The sequence below is a fragment of the Bos mutus genome, chromosome 2 (genome assembly GCF_027580195.1).
Source record: "Bos mutus isolate GX-2022 chromosome 2, NWIPB_WYAK_1.1, whole genome shotgun sequence".
Classification (NCBI taxonomy): domain Eukaryota; kingdom Metazoa; phylum Chordata; class Mammalia; order Artiodactyla; family Bovidae; genus Bos; species Bos mutus.
The window spans coordinates 119127062-119144828 of record NC_091618.1 but is presented as its reverse complement, the minus strand read 5'-3'; the positions used below and the strand labels follow the sequence as shown (position 1 = coordinate 119144828).

Below are 17767 nucleotides of genomic sequence, written 5' to 3'. Positions count from 1 at the left end.
CTTTTCTTTGTAAGTGATTTTAGTTATTTATTATTTTATAATAACTTTTTATATAGTATATAAAAGCCCTATGTTTGGGTATGAATCAAGATAACTTGTAAGTGTGGTGATTAAGCTCTGGATGTCATGCTGGGCTCTTGAAACATCTTTTACCTCTTCCTAACTTGGATCAGGGAGAAATGGAAATATTTAGCAGTATAAAAGATTTGTCTGCTTTCCATGTCTATGAATTTGTACATTCTGGACTTTTTATATAAATGGAACTATGCTATATGTGGTCTTTACGTCTGACTTCTTTCACTTAGCATCAGTCAAGGTCCCCCATGTGATAGTATGTATCAGTACTTAATTCTTTGTAGAGTTAAAAACCTTATCTTTTTTATATATACAATATAGTAATATGAAAATATAGAAGAAAAATTTTAGACAATTATTAGGGTAAGATTCTTATATATGAAAGAGTGCTACAACTTAAATATGCTGCTATTTTTAACCTAACTATTGTGACCATTTTATCTCTACAGTTTAGATTTTGAAGAATGTGCTCACAAGTTGCTAAAAATGGAGTTTCCTGAGAGTCAGACAGTAAGTTAGTACTTTTTTTTTTCTATTAGGAAATATATATATATATGTTATAAAATATATATATGTATGTTATAAAAATGTTTAAGATAGTTAATAGGTTTCATGAAATGAATCAGTAACTCAGTGCTTCATATACACTGCTCATTGCAGTGATTTAAATGAACTGCTTGTTTGAGCTGTGAGAAAAGGAGAAAGTTTCTCTGAACCACCACACTTTACATAGGTTTCTGAGTGGTTGCCTATAAATCAAATTGTGCCTTAAATACAATAGGAAGTTTGTTCTTTAGTGAAGTACCTGGTCCATCTACTTTATGCACTAAAGCATTCTTTTGTCATAGAAGCAAAGGTCACCATACTTGTTGTTACATTACTTGAATTGGATATAGAAGAACCTGTTCCATTTTTTTTCATTCATTAATTCATTTAACAAAACGTATTCAGCATATATAGAGAAGGAAATGGCAACCCACTGTGTATTCTTGCCTAGGAAATCCCATTGACAGAGTCTGAGCCTGGTGGGCTACAATCCATGGGGTCGCAAAGAGTCGGACATGACTTAGCAACTGAGCACATTCAACATATACTATATGTCAGGCTTTCTGTAAGGTGTCAGGGATTCAGCTATCCATAAAGTACATTTTAGCCCCCTCTTAGCCCATGGGACTCGTACCCTTATAACTCAGTACATACACTTAACTGTTCAAAATATCATGGAACCCTAATACCAAGGGTAATACAGGTTAGATTGAAAAGATTATCTTAGTTTTTGTTTTTTTTTTCCTAATTCTTTCCTTATGTATATTGCTCCCTGCCCATCTATATTTTGGATGCTTGAAATTTGAAGCAAAGGCTTTTAGGGTTTGGTTTTTCACATCTTGATTTACATGTAGTAGACTCAGCACAGGTCCAGAGTGAATGTATCAGCTCTAATAGGCTATTTGATTTCTGGTTCTAAAAGATCGTGACTGTCTGAACTAAGTTAACATTACATGGAAGTCCTTTGACTTAAGGCCTTAAATATGTTCTGTTACAGAGATTGGCATACTGTGGCACAGGCCCACTGCCCATTTTTGTTAATAAAGTTTTATTGGAGTGCAGCCTTACCCATTGGTTGGTGTATTGTGTGTGATTGATTTTGCCCTATAGCAGCAGAATTGGCTAGTTGCAGCAGAGAATATACGGCCACTAACAGCCTGAAATATTTGCTGTCTGGTCTTTTCCGGAAAAAGCGTCCCAATCCTTGTTTAAGAATGTAGATTAGTTCTTGAAATGCCATGGTATGGAATTTTGAGAAGAGATTATTTTTTGCAAATTAAAAAATTTATTTTTTCCCTCTTAAAATTTATTTATTGATATACTAATAATAGTGTCCTTATATGTATTATGGGTATACTTGATGTATTGTCATTAGAAGGGAATAAATTAGTGAATTAACCTTTAAAATTATCAGTGAAACTAAAGTTATGGTATGATCTTGTCACATTATTTGCTGAATATAATTGTTATTAAAAATGTTATTAATGTGGAGGATAGTTGTTCTAGAACTTAACTTCACTGTTTTTTTCCTTGAAACCACAGACCAGAATATTTATTTTTCCCTCATATCTGAAGGATTATTTGCTAGATAAGATCATTCTTGCTAGAAATTTTTTTTTTTTTACTTCATGTCGAATATGGCTTTTCACTGTCTTCTGGCCTGTAGCATTTGTGCTGAGAACTTCAACATAGTTTGATAACATTTGGAAGACTATCTTAGTGCATCTCTTTTCATGCACTCAAAAGAATCTCCTAAAATCACTATGATATTTAATTAAAATATTAAAACATTTAATTATTTTATGCCACAGGGAATAACTCTTATAATTGCATTTAGTCTCAGAGAGAAACTCATTTGTTTTGCAGGTTGTGCTGACTTTATTAGCAATGCTATCAGCGTATTACCATGTTATATTGCTTAAAACCTGATTAAGTGTTACGTTATTGTAAGATACAGTGTTGGTAGAAGTTGAAAATGCATTTTAATATATTGAATTAGTGTTGTGTGGCAGAACTCAGAAAAGGTTATTTAGGTTTTTTTGGTACTATATTAAATTTTGACAAAGTACATCTCTTCAGAACTTAAACATTTATAAACATTTTAATTGAGGCAACTTGTGACTAACCTTTAAAAAAAATAATAATCTAGCAGTATAATTACATCTAAAAATAACCTTATATTGTAAAGAGAAACCTTTCATTAGATAGTTTTATAAGTAGATTATCAGCTTCTCGAATAATACTGCCCAATAGAACATTTTGCATTGATGAAAATATTCATATTCTTCCCTTTTTAGTACAGTGGCCACTATACTGGTCACATGTGGCTTCTGAGTATTTAAAATGTGATGTATGACTAAGAAACTAAAATTTGAATTTTACATAATGTTGAATAATTTAAATTTAAATGGCTATGTATTGCTGGCCATCACATTGGCCAGCACAGTTGTAAAGTGTTCCATGCCTCTTCAGGGTCCCCCTTCCTTCTTGCTCATGGATCAGTCAGTTCAGTTCAATTGAGTCACTCAGTAGTGTCCGACTCTTTGCGACACCATGGATTGCAGCGTGCCAGGCTTCCTGGTCCATCACCAACTCCCGGAGCTTGCTCAAACTCATGTCCATCATGTCGGTGATGCCATTCAACCATCTAATCCTCTGTTGTCCCCTTCTCCTCCTGCCTTCAATCTTTCCCAGCATCAGGGTCTTTCTCCAAAGAGTCAGTTCTTTGCATCAGGTGGCCAAAGTATTGGAGTTTCAGCTTCAGCATCAGTCCTTGCATTGAATATTCAGGACTGATTTCCTTCAGGACTGACTCGTTGGATCTCCTTGCAGTCCAAGGGACTCTCAAGAGTCTTCTCCCATACCACAGTTCAAAAGCATCAGTTCTTCAGCACTCAGCTTTCTTTATAGTTCAACTCTCACATCCAAACATGACTACTGGAAAAACCATAGCTTCGACTAGATGGACCTTTGTCGGAAAAGTAATGTCTCTGCTTCTTAATATGCTGTCTAGGTTGATCATAGCTTTTCTTCGAAGGAGCAAGCGTCTTTTAATTTCATGGCTGCAGTCACTGTCTGCAGTGATTTTGGAGCCCAAGAAAATGAAGTCTGTCACTGTTCCCATTGTTTCCCCATCTATTTCCCATGAAGTGATGGGACCAGATGCCATGATCTTAGTTTTCTGAATGTTGAGTTTTAAGCCAACTTTTTCACTCTCGTCTTTCACTTTCATCAAGAGGCTCTTTAGTTCATCGATTTCACCATAAGGGTGGTGCCATCTGGATGTCATCTGGATAGTGTAATCTGGTGGTGCACATGGAGATTTCTAGTAAATGCATATTGACCTAATTTTTTAAAAATATATATAATAATTACATATTAATAGATTGTATCTCATTTTATCAGAGGACAAAAATGTCAGAATTCCTAATTGAAGTATAAAGGTAAAAAATAAAAGTGAACTGAAAGAGTATATAGTATATTTTATAGGCTTGCTTTCTGTTTATAGAACACAAATACATTACAGTTAATGTATTTATAAAAAGTTACTTTTAAACTTTCTGATAAGAAATGTTTTGTAGAAAAAGATCTTTAGTCAGTTTAGCAGTACTCAAAGTTAGGGTTAGGGTTATTCTCTTTTTCACTTTGTCTCCATTGATTTGTCCATATTTCCTGAGTTTCTTCATCTATGAAATTGCTGTAATTGATACATATTTAATTAGGGTTATTTCAGGAATTAAATAATATTTGTTCATTATAAGTAATTTGTGATGTTGGTATTTCCCGATCTTGGATTAACTCTTGCATTTCGTAGTTCAACAGAATTTTCACAAAGGAGTTTTCAAGACACAAAAATAAGTGCTTGGACAGTGTGTGGAAAGAGCAGTTATGGAATGATTCCATCTATTTATTTAGATTCATCTGTGGACAGATCTATATGCGTAACATTTATTTTGAGGCTAAAAATCTTAGCCACAAAGGTCTTTTTTGTTGTTGTTCTTTTAAATATATTTTCTTATCAACAAGGCGGTCATTATGTTAGCATTGACGTTGTGCCTATTTTATCCTCTGTAAAGATTCACCATGTTTTGCCTTTTCCATATTAACAAAATATATTCTTGATAACTCGGTTTAAATGTTGTATTGGTCTGTATTTAAAAGATTTCTGTATAGAATCTTTTAGAATGTGATATATTTAGTTTCTTTTTGTTGATGTATCTGTTTCCTTTACTAGGTTTTCTTGAAGTGGCTCATACTTATATGAGTTTAGAATTTTTTAAGCAGTCTGATTGGCATAAATGACATGGAATTTCTGTTAGCCAAACAGAAGACTTTAAAGAACTATAGTCTTGACATAGATTGAATTTTTTGTTTTGTCTTCATAACTCAACTTCACAAAGTTTTATGTTTTTAAAACCTTATTTAAAAATTCAGGCTATCTTTGTCATACTGATAAATTATCACACAGCATGGATTCATTGTGTTTTGAATCATTAATGTACTTTTTTTCCAAACAGAAAGAACTCTGCAACATGATACTTGATTGCTGTGCCCAACAAAGGACATATGAGAAATTTTTTGGCTTATTAGCTGGGGTGAGTTCCGACCTCATTTTTCATGTTGGATTTTGATGAAATCACAAGGGTAATTCTGAACATGAGTATTGTGAATTAATGGGTCTGCTTTGTTGCCTGGTCTAATATACTAACATATCTTTGCTGAAAACAAATCGTTCTTTCCTTCCACAGTTTTTCCCCATCTCTGTAGCTTCCTCCCTTCCCACTTCCTGTTTGTAGTTCTTTGATATTACATATCATTCTTCCAGAACTTTGAGGCATTCCACATACTTTGTAACAGTTTCCCAAAGAGAACAATTAAATGCTGTCTTTTCAAAATTTCACAGCAGTTTCTGGTCAAGTACATGTTCAGGCAACATATATAAAGCATGAGCTAAAATAATTTTTTGAATCCAAACTTAACCCATGGAGAAGTATATTTATTTATCTTATATAAATGTGTGTATCTGTGGTCAGCCATGTGTATAGCTTTGTTTTAGCATATAAATCCCAGGTAGATAGTGGTATAAATTAACTGCTTTTTTAAGCATCCCATTATACAACAAATAAGATTGATATTATATACAAATATTTATTAACTTTTGATTGAATAAAATTAGGATTTAATATGGTGTTGACATTTTTATTTTTAATTTATTAGCGGTTTTGCATGCTAAAAAAAGAATACATGGAATCCTTTGAAAGTATATTCAAAGAACAGTATGATACCATCCATCGCTTGGAAACAAACAAATTGAGAAATGTTGCTAAGATGTTTGCTCACCTTTTATACACTGATTCACTTCCATGGAGCGTAAGTAGATGAGTCAATATTTGTACTTCTTTCCTAATCCCCTGTTATTCCGAAATAAATATTATTAAGTATAACATAGCCATACTTTTCCAATGTAGGCAGTGTACTTTAAAATGACATGTGGAGCAAACATCTACTATAATGGCACTCTTTGAGGTTATATTCATGTAACGTGGGATCAAAAAACTAACAGTGTTTGAATGTAAGAAATAACATTTTGAATGATATTAATAGTCTAAACGTTACAATGCTTTTTGAAGGCGATACCTAGGAATGTTTTCAGAAAAAACATAGTTTTTTATCTTATCCGTGAGCATTCATGTGTGTGCATGCTCCGATCCATGTACGGCAGAGTTTGGTGGCACATGATCCTTTGAGTTACTGCCTGTTTCCTGATGGAGTAACTGTCAGAAGTTCCTCTGGTAAGGGCAAGAGAGAAATGACTGTTCTGGCAGGATGTATTTTTCTTAGCCAACACTGAAGTTGGATAAGTGTTTGGGAGGAGTTCCTGTAGTCATAGAACAGGGAAAGATACTCTCGATGGGGAAATGTACACTGGGTTGGAATTTGAACTGCATTCCCTAAGCTGCCACTTAATTGTACAACTGCTGTTCATTCAACAACCATTTGTTTAGTCACCAACTCTGTGCCCAGAAAGAGACACTGGGCTTCCAAAATGAATTATATATGGTCCCTGCTTTCAAGGAGTTAAATACCATATAACAGAAGAGGTAAGATGCCCATGGTAGTAATACAGAATACAAGTGGTAGATTAGGCTGAAGGAATTGAAAAATTCGAAAGAAATTATATCCAAGAAGAAAGAGGATCATATTGTAGAATACCACAGCCCAATGGTAGAATGAAACAACATTGTTGAGCTTATAAACGTTGGACACATTTTGTAATACTTTAAGTACTAAGTGTGTCCTAACCCTGCAGGCTGTTAAACTTTTTTACTTTGTTTTTTTCTTCCTTCTCTGGGAAAATGAAAGGGAAGTTTTAAAACAATTGGAATAGTAAGCTTCTGGAACACACGATCCATTAAAAACTGGAGGTTGCTTTTACTTTTTTTCACCCTGAAATCTCTCTCTATGAGCTTCAGTTTTGAAGCCCTAGTCTTACTATTCAGAACAAGCCGTCATTCTTGGTCTTTACCCTTCTCATGTACTGTATGCACTGGACATACAATGTGATAACATCCGTCCAGATAACTAGGTTTTAGGAGCTAGTAATCTTAGCATTATATGCTAAAGCCAATATTCCTCCCTGCTATAAAAAGCACAGTACTCAGGAAAGAGAATGAACTTTACTTCTGTAGCATCTTAACATTTTGAAAATTTGTATAGAAAAGCAGTCTTAAACTTTCCCAGGTACTATCAGCGTAATGGAAGATATTTATAGATAATTCTTATTGAAGATAACAAATTATAATTTCAGGGGACACTGAAAGTTAGAGATATTGGTCACTGTGTCTTACCATTTGAATACCAAAATAATAATGTCTTTTTTTAATTCTCATTTTCAGGTTCTTGAATGTATAAAACTGAGTGAAGAAACCACTACGTCATCCAGTAGAATTTTTGTGAAAATATTTTTCCAAGAACTGTGTGAATACATGGGTCTTCCTAAACTTAATGCAAGATTAAAGGATGAGTAAGTTTATTATTAAATTTTAAATTAAGCACTTTTTATTCTTACTTTTATTCTCCTACTTTAGCAACCGTAAGTCTACTCTTAGTTGTAAAAATAAGTCCTTAGGACATTCTGTCACTACTCTGACTCTCATGTTCTGTGTGACAGGGGACAACATGAAACTTTTAATGGTCATTTAGTTCAAGTAGAGAAAATGCAGATTTCATGCCTCTTTTAATTTAGTTAGAACATGCAAAATTATTTTTCCATACTGATTGGAATTTTCCAGTAATGAGTATTTGTAGTTTTATTTCATTTTTACCCTAAGGTTGAGGCTTAGAATGATAATGTTTTATTATCAGTGGATAATTGTAAACATATACTGGTGAAGGTCAGTCCTATAAGTCGTATAATTGTTTAGATTATTATGGTGAACTCAGGCTTTGTTCCAGGACTACTTTGTAATCCCTATCCCAGCTCTCTTTCTTGGCAGGTATTCAGATTGCCCATTACCACTTACATTGACGTCTACTCCATTCATACTCCTGAAATCCTTTCAAAGTTTTCTCAGTGATCATCTGCCAAATCCCCCAGTCCTGTACAGTCCTCATGCCTCTTGACCTCTTGGTCTCACTTACACTATTGACCACTTGCTCACTGACACCTTACTTTATTCTCATTCTGCCTTGCTCCTGCCAGTCTCTCTTCTTTGGCCTGCCTCGCTTATGTTCGCCAGAGGTCTGTCCTGAATTCTACATGCTCTTGGCCAATCCATTTGCTTCTCTTAGCTTCATATACTTACTTACTGGTCCTTGTCTACTTGCCAGGCTCTGGGACTCCTTCTCCAGCAAGATGTATTCTGGCCACTCAAACATTGCACAGCTTATTAAACATAATAGTAAGCTGATTCATGCTCCCTTACCTCTGTTTCCAGAGCTGGGAATTCCTTCTCTTGTTCTGTCCAGCAAACTCTTAATCATTCTTCTTATATTGTTACCTTTTCCTATGAAAGATGGTTTTTCCTAACTCTGCTGCTTAGTCCACTGAGTGTGTCACTCAAAACCACGTGACATTGCTGTTTTTCTATTTGTTCCCCTTCTGAGAAACAGCGATTCCATAGTCTTCACCCTTGATTTCTCCTGACTTTTCCCCTTCCGCGTGCCTTGCACAGTACTGTGTAGACATGCGTGTGTGTGTGTACAACAGAAGAGGGCTTTTTTTTTTTTACTTTTCTGTACATACACTCAAATATAAATACACATATGTATCCATAGATTTATATGTGTTATATATGTATATCCTGACTATATATGAAAGTTTTTTTTAAAAAACCTCCTCTCATATAATTATAGAAATCAATTTAATTTCTTTATTTTGTGCCGCACCTCGTGACTTGCGTGATCTTAGTTCCACTATCAGGAATGAACCGGGGCCCCTGGCAGTGAAAGCACTGAGTCCTAACCAGTGGACCGTCAGGGGAATTCCTGGAAGTCAATTTTAGTGAACTGTCACTTGCCCCTACTCATGTCATTAGATAGCATGCAGCCTGACCTAATCGGTGATTTTTAAATCACTTACTTATATTTCATTTACTAATTTAATGTATAGAAATTCTGAAAAATGTATGAGGATTTTGCCTTTTTATCTCCAAGCATTCTGTTCTCTTTTGTTCATTTTCTTTTTCAGAACTCTACAGCCATTCTTTGAAGGATTATTACCCCGAGATAACCCAAGAAACACTCGATTTGCCATCAACTTCTTTACTTCTATTGGTCTTGGAGGTTTAACGTAAGCATTATTATCAGAGTTTTATTCAACTTACTTATCTCAAACTTACCTCACAGTTCCTTCGAGGCAGAATCTAACAGTGGGTTATGTTTTTAATTAGGGATGAACTGCGTGAGCATCTCAAAAATACACCAAAGGTCATTGTGGCACAAAAACCAGATGTTGAGCCAGATAAATCCTCCTCCTCTTCAAGCTCTTCCGAGTCCTCCTCCTCAGAGTCTGACTCCTCTGCCTCTGATTCAGACAGCAGTGACAGCAGTTCAGAGTCTTCTAGTGAAGAAAGCGATTCTTCATCCACCAGTAGTCAGAGCTCAGCCTCAGGTACTGAAAGTCATTTATAATTGATCGTGCTCTTTTCTAACAAGTATGTTGCTGGTGCTGTTTACAAGGGAAGAGAAAATTTGATTGCTTATTTATTTTAGAGTTCACTTGTTTAAAAGCCACAATTAATAATATAAATGATCATCTATCACTGTTGCAGTCTATACTGAATTCAATATTTATAATGTTAGGATTATCTTTTGGAATCCTTTTCATCAAAATGAAGATACTCCGTTGGCAAATATTTGTCTGAGTGCTGACTGAAATGCCTTTCGTAATATCTGTCATCTGCTTTGCAGGAGCTCTCCTGATGGTTGTATTTTAAAGAAATTTTAATTTTTTTAGTATTAACAGTGAAGCCCTTATGTTAGTAATTGACACATACCACATATTCAGTGCATGTCTTATAAATGAACAGCTGTGTCAATTTTCATAAACCATATCCATGTAGCCAGGACCCAGAACAAGAGCAGTCAGTACCCCAGAAGCCTTCCCTTGTTCTCTCCCCTGCTTAGTACCACTCCTCCCATCCATTGGCTCATGGCAACTCCTGTTCTGATTTGCAATTCTCTAAATTAGTTTTGCCTGTTTTTAACTTTGGAATTATGTATTATGAACTCCTTTATGTCTGGTTTATCTTTCAACTTTATGTTTGTCAGATGCAGCCATACTATGGCATTTAGTTATTTTTCATTCATTCTCATTGCTGTATAGTTTTTCAGTATGTACAAGTGTTTCATAGTATATTTAACATTTATCCTTTTTACTCAATGGAAATTTAAATTTATAAATAGTGTTTCCATGAATGCTATGATACACATCTTTTGGTGACATATGTGCGTATGTGTATACACATTTCTGTTGGATATGTTCCTAGAGGTGGAATCCCTGGTTTGTAGGGTGTGTGTAGATACTGCTGAACAGCTTTCCAAGTGGTTATTCCAGTTTACACTCCCACCAGCCATGGATGGGGCTTCCCCAGTGGCTCAGCAGTAAAGAATTTGCATGCAGTGCAGGAGCTGCAGAAGAGGTGGGTCTGATCCCTGGTTTGGGAGGATCCCCTGGAGGAGGACATGGCAACCCACTCCAGGATTCTTGCCTGGAGAATGCCATGGACAGAGGAGCCTGGCAGGCTACAGTCCATAGGGTCACAAAGACTCGGACATGATTGAAGCAACCTAACATCCAGGCAGCCATGTGTGAGAGTTGCAGTAGCTCCCATCTTCACTAATGTTTTAACCATCATTTTCATTTTAGCCATTTTGGTGGGTATGTGGTGGTATTGCATTGTGATTTTAATTTGCATTTCCTTGATCACTAGTGAGGCTGAGCATCATTTTGTGTATTATTGGCCATTTGAATCTTTTCTTTTTGTTAAGTGGCTGTTCTAAGCTTTTTGCCTCCCCCTACCCTTTTTAAATTATGTTGTCTTTTCTGTTTATTTATAAGTGCATTTATGTATTTTGGATATGTCTCTTTTGTCACATGTATATATTGCAAATAACTAGCCCTGTTCCTGTCTCTTAAGCCCTGTGAGGCAACCAGAGCTCTGCTGGTTTCTTCCCTCGGCAGCAGCCCTGAATCAGCAGATGCTTGCAGGAAGAAGGTGACATCAGCTCACTTCTCTGTGGTTCTGCCTTCTCTTGAATCTTGGCCCTTCTAATCCTCCTTTTGTTTTTGCCAGCTCACTGGTGTCTTCTTTACTTTTTATTTTAAAATAATTTTGACTTATAAGAAGGTTACAAAAATAGTACAGAGAATTTCCATATAGCTTTCACCCAACTTTCCCTAATGTTAGTAGTATCTTCCATAATTATAGTTTAGTTATCAAAATCAGGAAATTAACATTGGGAAAAGTCTGAATTTCACCAGTTTTTCCACTGATGTCCCTTTTCTTGTTCCAGGATCCTTATTGGCCTTTAATTGTATTTCTCTTTAGCCTTCTATATAACCCATGATAGCTTCTCTCAGGCTTTCGTTGGTTTGAATGGCTTTGACCCTTTTTAAGTCCTTTGGTCACTTACTGTGCACAATCTCACTCAGTGTGAATATCTGTCTGATGTTTTCTCATGATTAGAAGGAGATTATTCATTTTTGGCCAGGATACCATAGAGATGATGTGTTATTCTTACTTTGCCTTACTGAGAAGTTGATAATATTGATATGTCTTATAGGTGATACTAATATGTCTTATAGGTGATACTAACTTTAATCACTTGGTTATGGTGATATCTGCTGTATTTTTCATGGAAACCGTTTTTCTCTATAAATTACTGTTATAGGAAGATAATTCAGTACGATGCAGATCTCTTTCTCCTCTTTTAGTCTTCTATTTTTGCGCCCATCTTTGGATCTTATCTGCAACACTTGTTACTATAATGTTTGCCAAATGGTGGTTTTTCTATTTGTCTCTGTTTTTCTGCATTTAATAATGAAATTTCTCTTGTAAGAAAGAGTTGTGCCCCCTGCATTTATTTATTAATCGTGTTACATATATCAGTGTAGACTCACGGATATTTATCTTATTCTGTGAGTTAAAGTCCAGTGCCGTCATTTATTTTCTTGTTCATATCATTTCAGCTTTGGCAATTAGAAGTTCCTTCAAGTTGACTTCTGTGTTCTTTTGACACACACCCATCCTTTTTTTCTTGAGCGCTTACTTCCTTATAGCATCTCAAGTTGTTTCAGATCTTTAATGCCATTAAATAGCAGATTTTAAGCTTTTATCGGGCATTTCTAGTTGTTTTCAGCAACATTACTAGTCTTTCACAATCTTCTTCATCTTCCTTGGAAGAGGAAGTGCTGTAGTAAAGTATTTTTTCAAATATGCCATTTTCTAAAAAGGTCTATGTTGTTTTCCCCAGGGCCAACTCTGCTTTCTTTCACCATAGTATCTTAATTTAAATAAGAGAGAGTCTGATTGCCCAAAATGCATGTCATTTCTTGTTTTTTTAGTGTGTATTTCAGAGACGCAGCACTTGTCCTCACAGCCTTATTAGTAGGTTAGTCAGGCTAGTCTTTACACACTTGTTTCTCTTCAGAGTGTTTTACATACTATGTGGCATCCAGAATTAGGGGACTCGGTGATTTATATTGTTAGAGCAAGACTCCATTTACTCACAGGAAGTTTTATTCTTAAGTTGAAATATACTAACATTGTTCATTTACCATTCACCTCTAAAGAATTTGTTATTTCATGGTATCTGTTTTGAGAACAGATGATAACACAGCATGAACTGCTGCAGTAAGGAAGCTTGCTGATTCAAAATTAATTTGCCTCATCATACAATTTCAGTAGAGAGCTTTCAGTTTTATTAATAACATATTAAATAGCATAAAAGCAATATGAATATATACCAAATTAGAAAATTGTAAAGCAAACACCAGAGAGGAAAATGCATATTACTGTAGGGCTCAGGTTTTGGTGTCAAGAAGCACCAGGGGTGGGATACAGAGGGTCAGAGAGAGGCGTTGATTCTGCACAGAGCCAGATGGTTTCTGCTTGGGTAGCTGTAGTTCAGCTGAACTGCTTGATAGGAACCAGAGAAACTGGTCCTTTGTGGCAAACCAGGACCCATGGTTTGCCACGGGTAGGCATTTGGCAGGAGAAATAGACGCTGGTACATTTGAGTGGAGGTAGGACAAAGATAGGCAACTTTCCACCTTTGACAGAAATTGTGGTCTTCTCAGTACTTTTGATATGTACCCAAAGCAGATAACACAAAGTGGCTAAGTGTGTTTTATAGCTTAAAATGGGTAAGATATTTCATTTTAATTAATACTTATATTTGTGGACAAACCAATAAAAGAAAAGTTTCAAAGCCTTGGAAGAGTTTTCTTAGCAATCAAGCCTTTGTGGCTCTCATAAAGCCTATGCTTAGATTCCATCATAGCTTCTCTTTGCATAGTTACTACTTCTCTGGTAGCAGGACTGTTATTTTTGTAGGCAGAGGTTTGTATTTGAAAAATATGTATTCCTGTTTTTACACAAACCCAGTCATCCCGTTCAACCCACCTTTTAGGAAGTGATGTTGCTGGCATGTAGGATCATTGTATTTTAATTATGTATCATATCTGACATTATATTTCATATGACATAATGCATATGGGCTGAAATTTATGTTTTGGATAAAATTTGTAAGTGCAAATGTACCACTTTAGTCACATCATTAAAACTTTTACATTTCCTATATACCTTATTTAAAACATTTGTTTAAGGATCAAAGCAGTTACTTCAGTAACTAATGTATTATATTGTATATTCTTAAAAATTATATTTTTTGTATACTGTTCTGTCATCAGATTTTGCATTCAGTTAATTTGATTCTTCTTCCAGTTTGTCTGAATTAGTAAACAAACCTATAATGTATAAATAAATATTTTTTTTCAATTGTGAAATTAAGATTAAAATATAAGCTAACTAACTATATTTCATTTTACACATGCAGCTAAAAATGTAAGAAAGAAGGGGCATGGGAACCACAGAAGTAAAGAAGTAGATAAATTGATCAGGAAACAAGAAATAAATGACAGAAAACAAGAAGAAAGGAGGCCAGAGCATCGGCACCAGGAGACAAGGACTGAGAGAGAAAGGAGGTCAGAGAAACCCAGAGAGAGGGACTCAAGAGGCTCTGGAACAACATACACTTCAGACAGAGGGATTCCTTCTGCGAGAAACAGCTGCAGCAGAGCCGTGCATGACCGAGACCAAGAAGCACGCGTGGATTTGGCACGTAATCATGGAGATCCCGAAAAGAAAAGGGAGAGGAAAAATTCTTTCTCTGAAAATGAGCACAGACATCGAAACAGGGACAGTGAGAATTTTAGAAGGAGGGATAGATCCAAGTCAAGAGAAAAAAATAAAAAACATTCAGGTTCTAGAAGCGAGGACGATAGGTATCAGAACGGTGCTGAGAGGCAATGGGAAAAACCTAGCCGATACTCTGAACAATCCGGAGAATCAAAGAAAAGTCAGGACCGGCGAAGAGAAAAGTCTCCAACAAAGCAAAAAAAATAATTCTGCAAAATCACAGAAACTGAACATGCCTTATATTCAGTTGCAACAAAGTATTTTTTACATCGATTGACAAACTTTGTAGAGAATTATTGTATAAAGTACTGGTTTGTATTTGTACATTTAAAAATGTTTTCATTTTAATATGTTTTATAATTGATATGTCTCAAGGCCTTCTACAAAAAATTATTTGAGAAGTTTCACCAGAGAGGGTTATAATTCTTGCCTATATTTTGTTAATAAAACAATCAAATGCTCATTGAATTGATGATTTTTTTATCAACAATTTTTTTTCTGATAATGTTTCTAATTGTTTATTGAATTATTATAATGAATTGTTAGTGACTTTTTATTTGTAACTGAAGACCAAAATAGATGAACCTTTTTAAGGTTTTTGCTTTGTTAATGAGATACTATAAACTTTTCTTAGGAGTCTTGCTTTTTTTAAAGTAGAGGAATTATTTTAAGTTTTATTTTATGTCTTTAACAAAATATGTATGTATAATTTTTTTTCAGAAGTGTTTCAGTGAAGCTAGGTGTGTGTTAGTCTTTAAACAGATACATAGCTGTCTTATTTAAAAATTAGGACTTTTCTCATTGATAACATTTCTTTCTGGACTGTTAGGTTAACTTTTAATTGAAATTCTTTGTGATGAGTGCTTTTTCTCAGCCTTGAAGTTCTGTCACTGTTGGTAAGTTACTATGTATTTAAGCTTTAATGTGGATTAATAGGTTATTGGAAAACACGCAGTCATGAGAAATACAGGCAAGACCAACAGTGAAATAATTTTAGTTTTTTTATAAGAATTTTAAGGGTTGCTATCCTTGTAACTCTCAGCAGTTACTGTGTGACCATATTATTTATTACTTTTGAAATAAAATATTGCCTCTGAAATTTTAGATTTGCTGACATTAAACCGCATTTAGTAAATAAGCTATTTGTACTTGCTCACCTTAAGAGTACATAAAATCCATTTTAGCCAGTGTCCAGATTCAAGAATAATCTTAAACCATTTTAAAAAATCAAACTATTTTAAAGTTTGGCTTTTGGGCATACTCCGATTTATTTAAGAACTTGAGTATAGGGGCTTCCCTGGTGGCTCAGTGGTAAAGAATCCACCTGCCAATGCAGAAGATACGGTTAGGTCCCTGGTCCAGGACATGCCACGGAGCAGTTAAGCCCGTGTTCTAGAGCCCACAACTATTGAGCCTGTGATGTGGAGCCAAAGGGTGGCAACGACTGAGCCCACGTGCTGCAGCTACTGAAGCCTAGTGCCTAGAGCCTGTGCGCCACAATGCTCAGAGCCTCTGCAATTAGCAGCCCACGCACCACGACTAAAGAGCCTTGCAGCATCCAAGACCCAGCACAGCCAAAATACATAAAATTATATATTAAAAAAAAACTTGAGCATAAGTATAATAAAGTCCATGTCGATAAAGGCATACTATGTTCTCTTTCTCTTCTCCCCCTGTCCCCCGAGTATTAATTGAATATGGCAGTTTGGAAAAAGTACCTGTGTTGGTTAGAAGGTGGTAAGTTGTGATTAGAAAGGACCATCACAGATGTAGTACATTTCACAGAACTGTGAAGCTCAGCAAATCGGATTTAAGTAACATACAGGTTGTAAGCCCTAAGGGAAATAAATGAGTTAATTCTTTTAACTTTATTATCTAATTATTATCTAACATTCATCTTTAGAGGTGTTAACAAGGAAAATGTACTAGAAATTTTATTTTCTCAACATTATTTCATAATTTTCTAAATGTAAAAATGGGAAACCATTCTTTTTATTGAGTGCTTAAGATGTTAAAGAGTTTTTAAAGTAGATTTTTTTTTTAATGTAACTTTTATTGAACTTCTACGTTGCCAAGTCTATTCTAGGAATTAAAGATAAAGCCATGAAGAAAACAAAGTCTCAACTCTTAGATAGTATCGTTGGGAAAGAGACCGGCAAAAGACAATGAACAAAGAAATGTAAGTGTACCCAGTGGTAATAAATGCTATGAAGAAGAAAGGAAAGGAGAGAGTGTGATAATGGAGGAGGACAGAGGGTGATGATTCTACCTAGGAAGCTTGGAGAAGAGCTCTCATAAGGTGGCATTTAACTGAAGCAGAAGGAACTGCTGAGGCATAAATGTTTGTTTATAATAAATATTGCCTGGAAATTTTTGTTAACATTTCCTGTTCTACTTAGTTCATCTTTCTTTGCTGCTCAGTATTTTATTAATATTTACTCTTAGAAAAGCAATTAATGGAACACCTAAGTGCCTTCAGGCAGAGGTTTTTAAGAGTAAGGGAGTCATATCAGGACATAATAAATAAGAGCCTAGGTGAAGAATACACTTTCTGCCTTCTGGATGCATTTCTGAAGCATCAGATATTTGTTCCCATCCACCACCTGCCACTGAGGCAGATTTCTCACTTTCATCCTTTTTAATATGCAGATAAGAAATTTATTTGTTATTTATTCCTAAGTTTTTATTTCTTAGGATTAGTATTTTGTAAGGACCAGCTGAGTTACAGATATTTTACATGCATTGCTCATTGTTTTTCAGTTTCTCAGCTTCCTTGCTTCTCATCCATCCCTGCCTTTCACATCCCTAGCTACCCACTCCCATGGTCATCTTCTTCATGTTGACTTTAAAATCCATGTAACCTCTGAACTCTCTCCTTCAAGCATCACACTTTGACCACTGCCCATCCAGCTCCTCTGCTTTAATGCTGCTCTCCTAGCAATCTTTTCACTTTATCACAACATTAGAGTTATTGACTTTGGTGTCGTGTTATCCCACTCCCTCATTTCTTCACTTCCTTGTTCTATAGTCCATCATTTGATGGATGAAGTAATGAATAAACCAGTTTTCACAAAATAACCCTATGAGAATTGGTTTTGTCTCCCCATATTACAAAAGAGAAGAGTGAAGTCCAGAGAGGTTAATTAGGTTCGAGCCAGAAAGCTAGGAAGTGGCAGACCAGATTTTAACCCAGATCAGCTTCATTCTAGTTTGAAAGAAGTGTT

At 35.3% G+C, this 17767-nt stretch overlaps 1 protein-coding gene across 1 annotated transcript in view; it reads left to right on the top strand.

Annotated features, from left to right (window-relative positions):
* CWC22 (CWC22 spliceosome associated protein homolog) overlaps positions 1-15006 on the top strand; it is a 62513-nt gene extending 47507 nt beyond the window's left edge. Inside the window, exons 14-20 of the mRNA XM_014482092.2 lie at positions 525-585; positions 5139-5216; positions 5839-5991; positions 7518-7645; positions 9311-9412; positions 9513-9733; positions 14182-15006. Coding sequence (XP_014337578.2) covers positions 525-585; positions 5139-5216; positions 5839-5991; positions 7518-7645; positions 9311-9412; positions 9513-9733; positions 14182-14750 — 1312 coding nt within the window. The 3' untranslated portion in view covers positions 14751-15006. The remainder of the gene's footprint in view (positions 1-524; positions 586-5138; positions 5217-5838; positions 5992-7517; positions 7646-9310; positions 9413-9512; positions 9734-14181) is intronic.
* The last annotated feature ends 2761 nt before the right edge of the window (positions 15007-17767 follow it).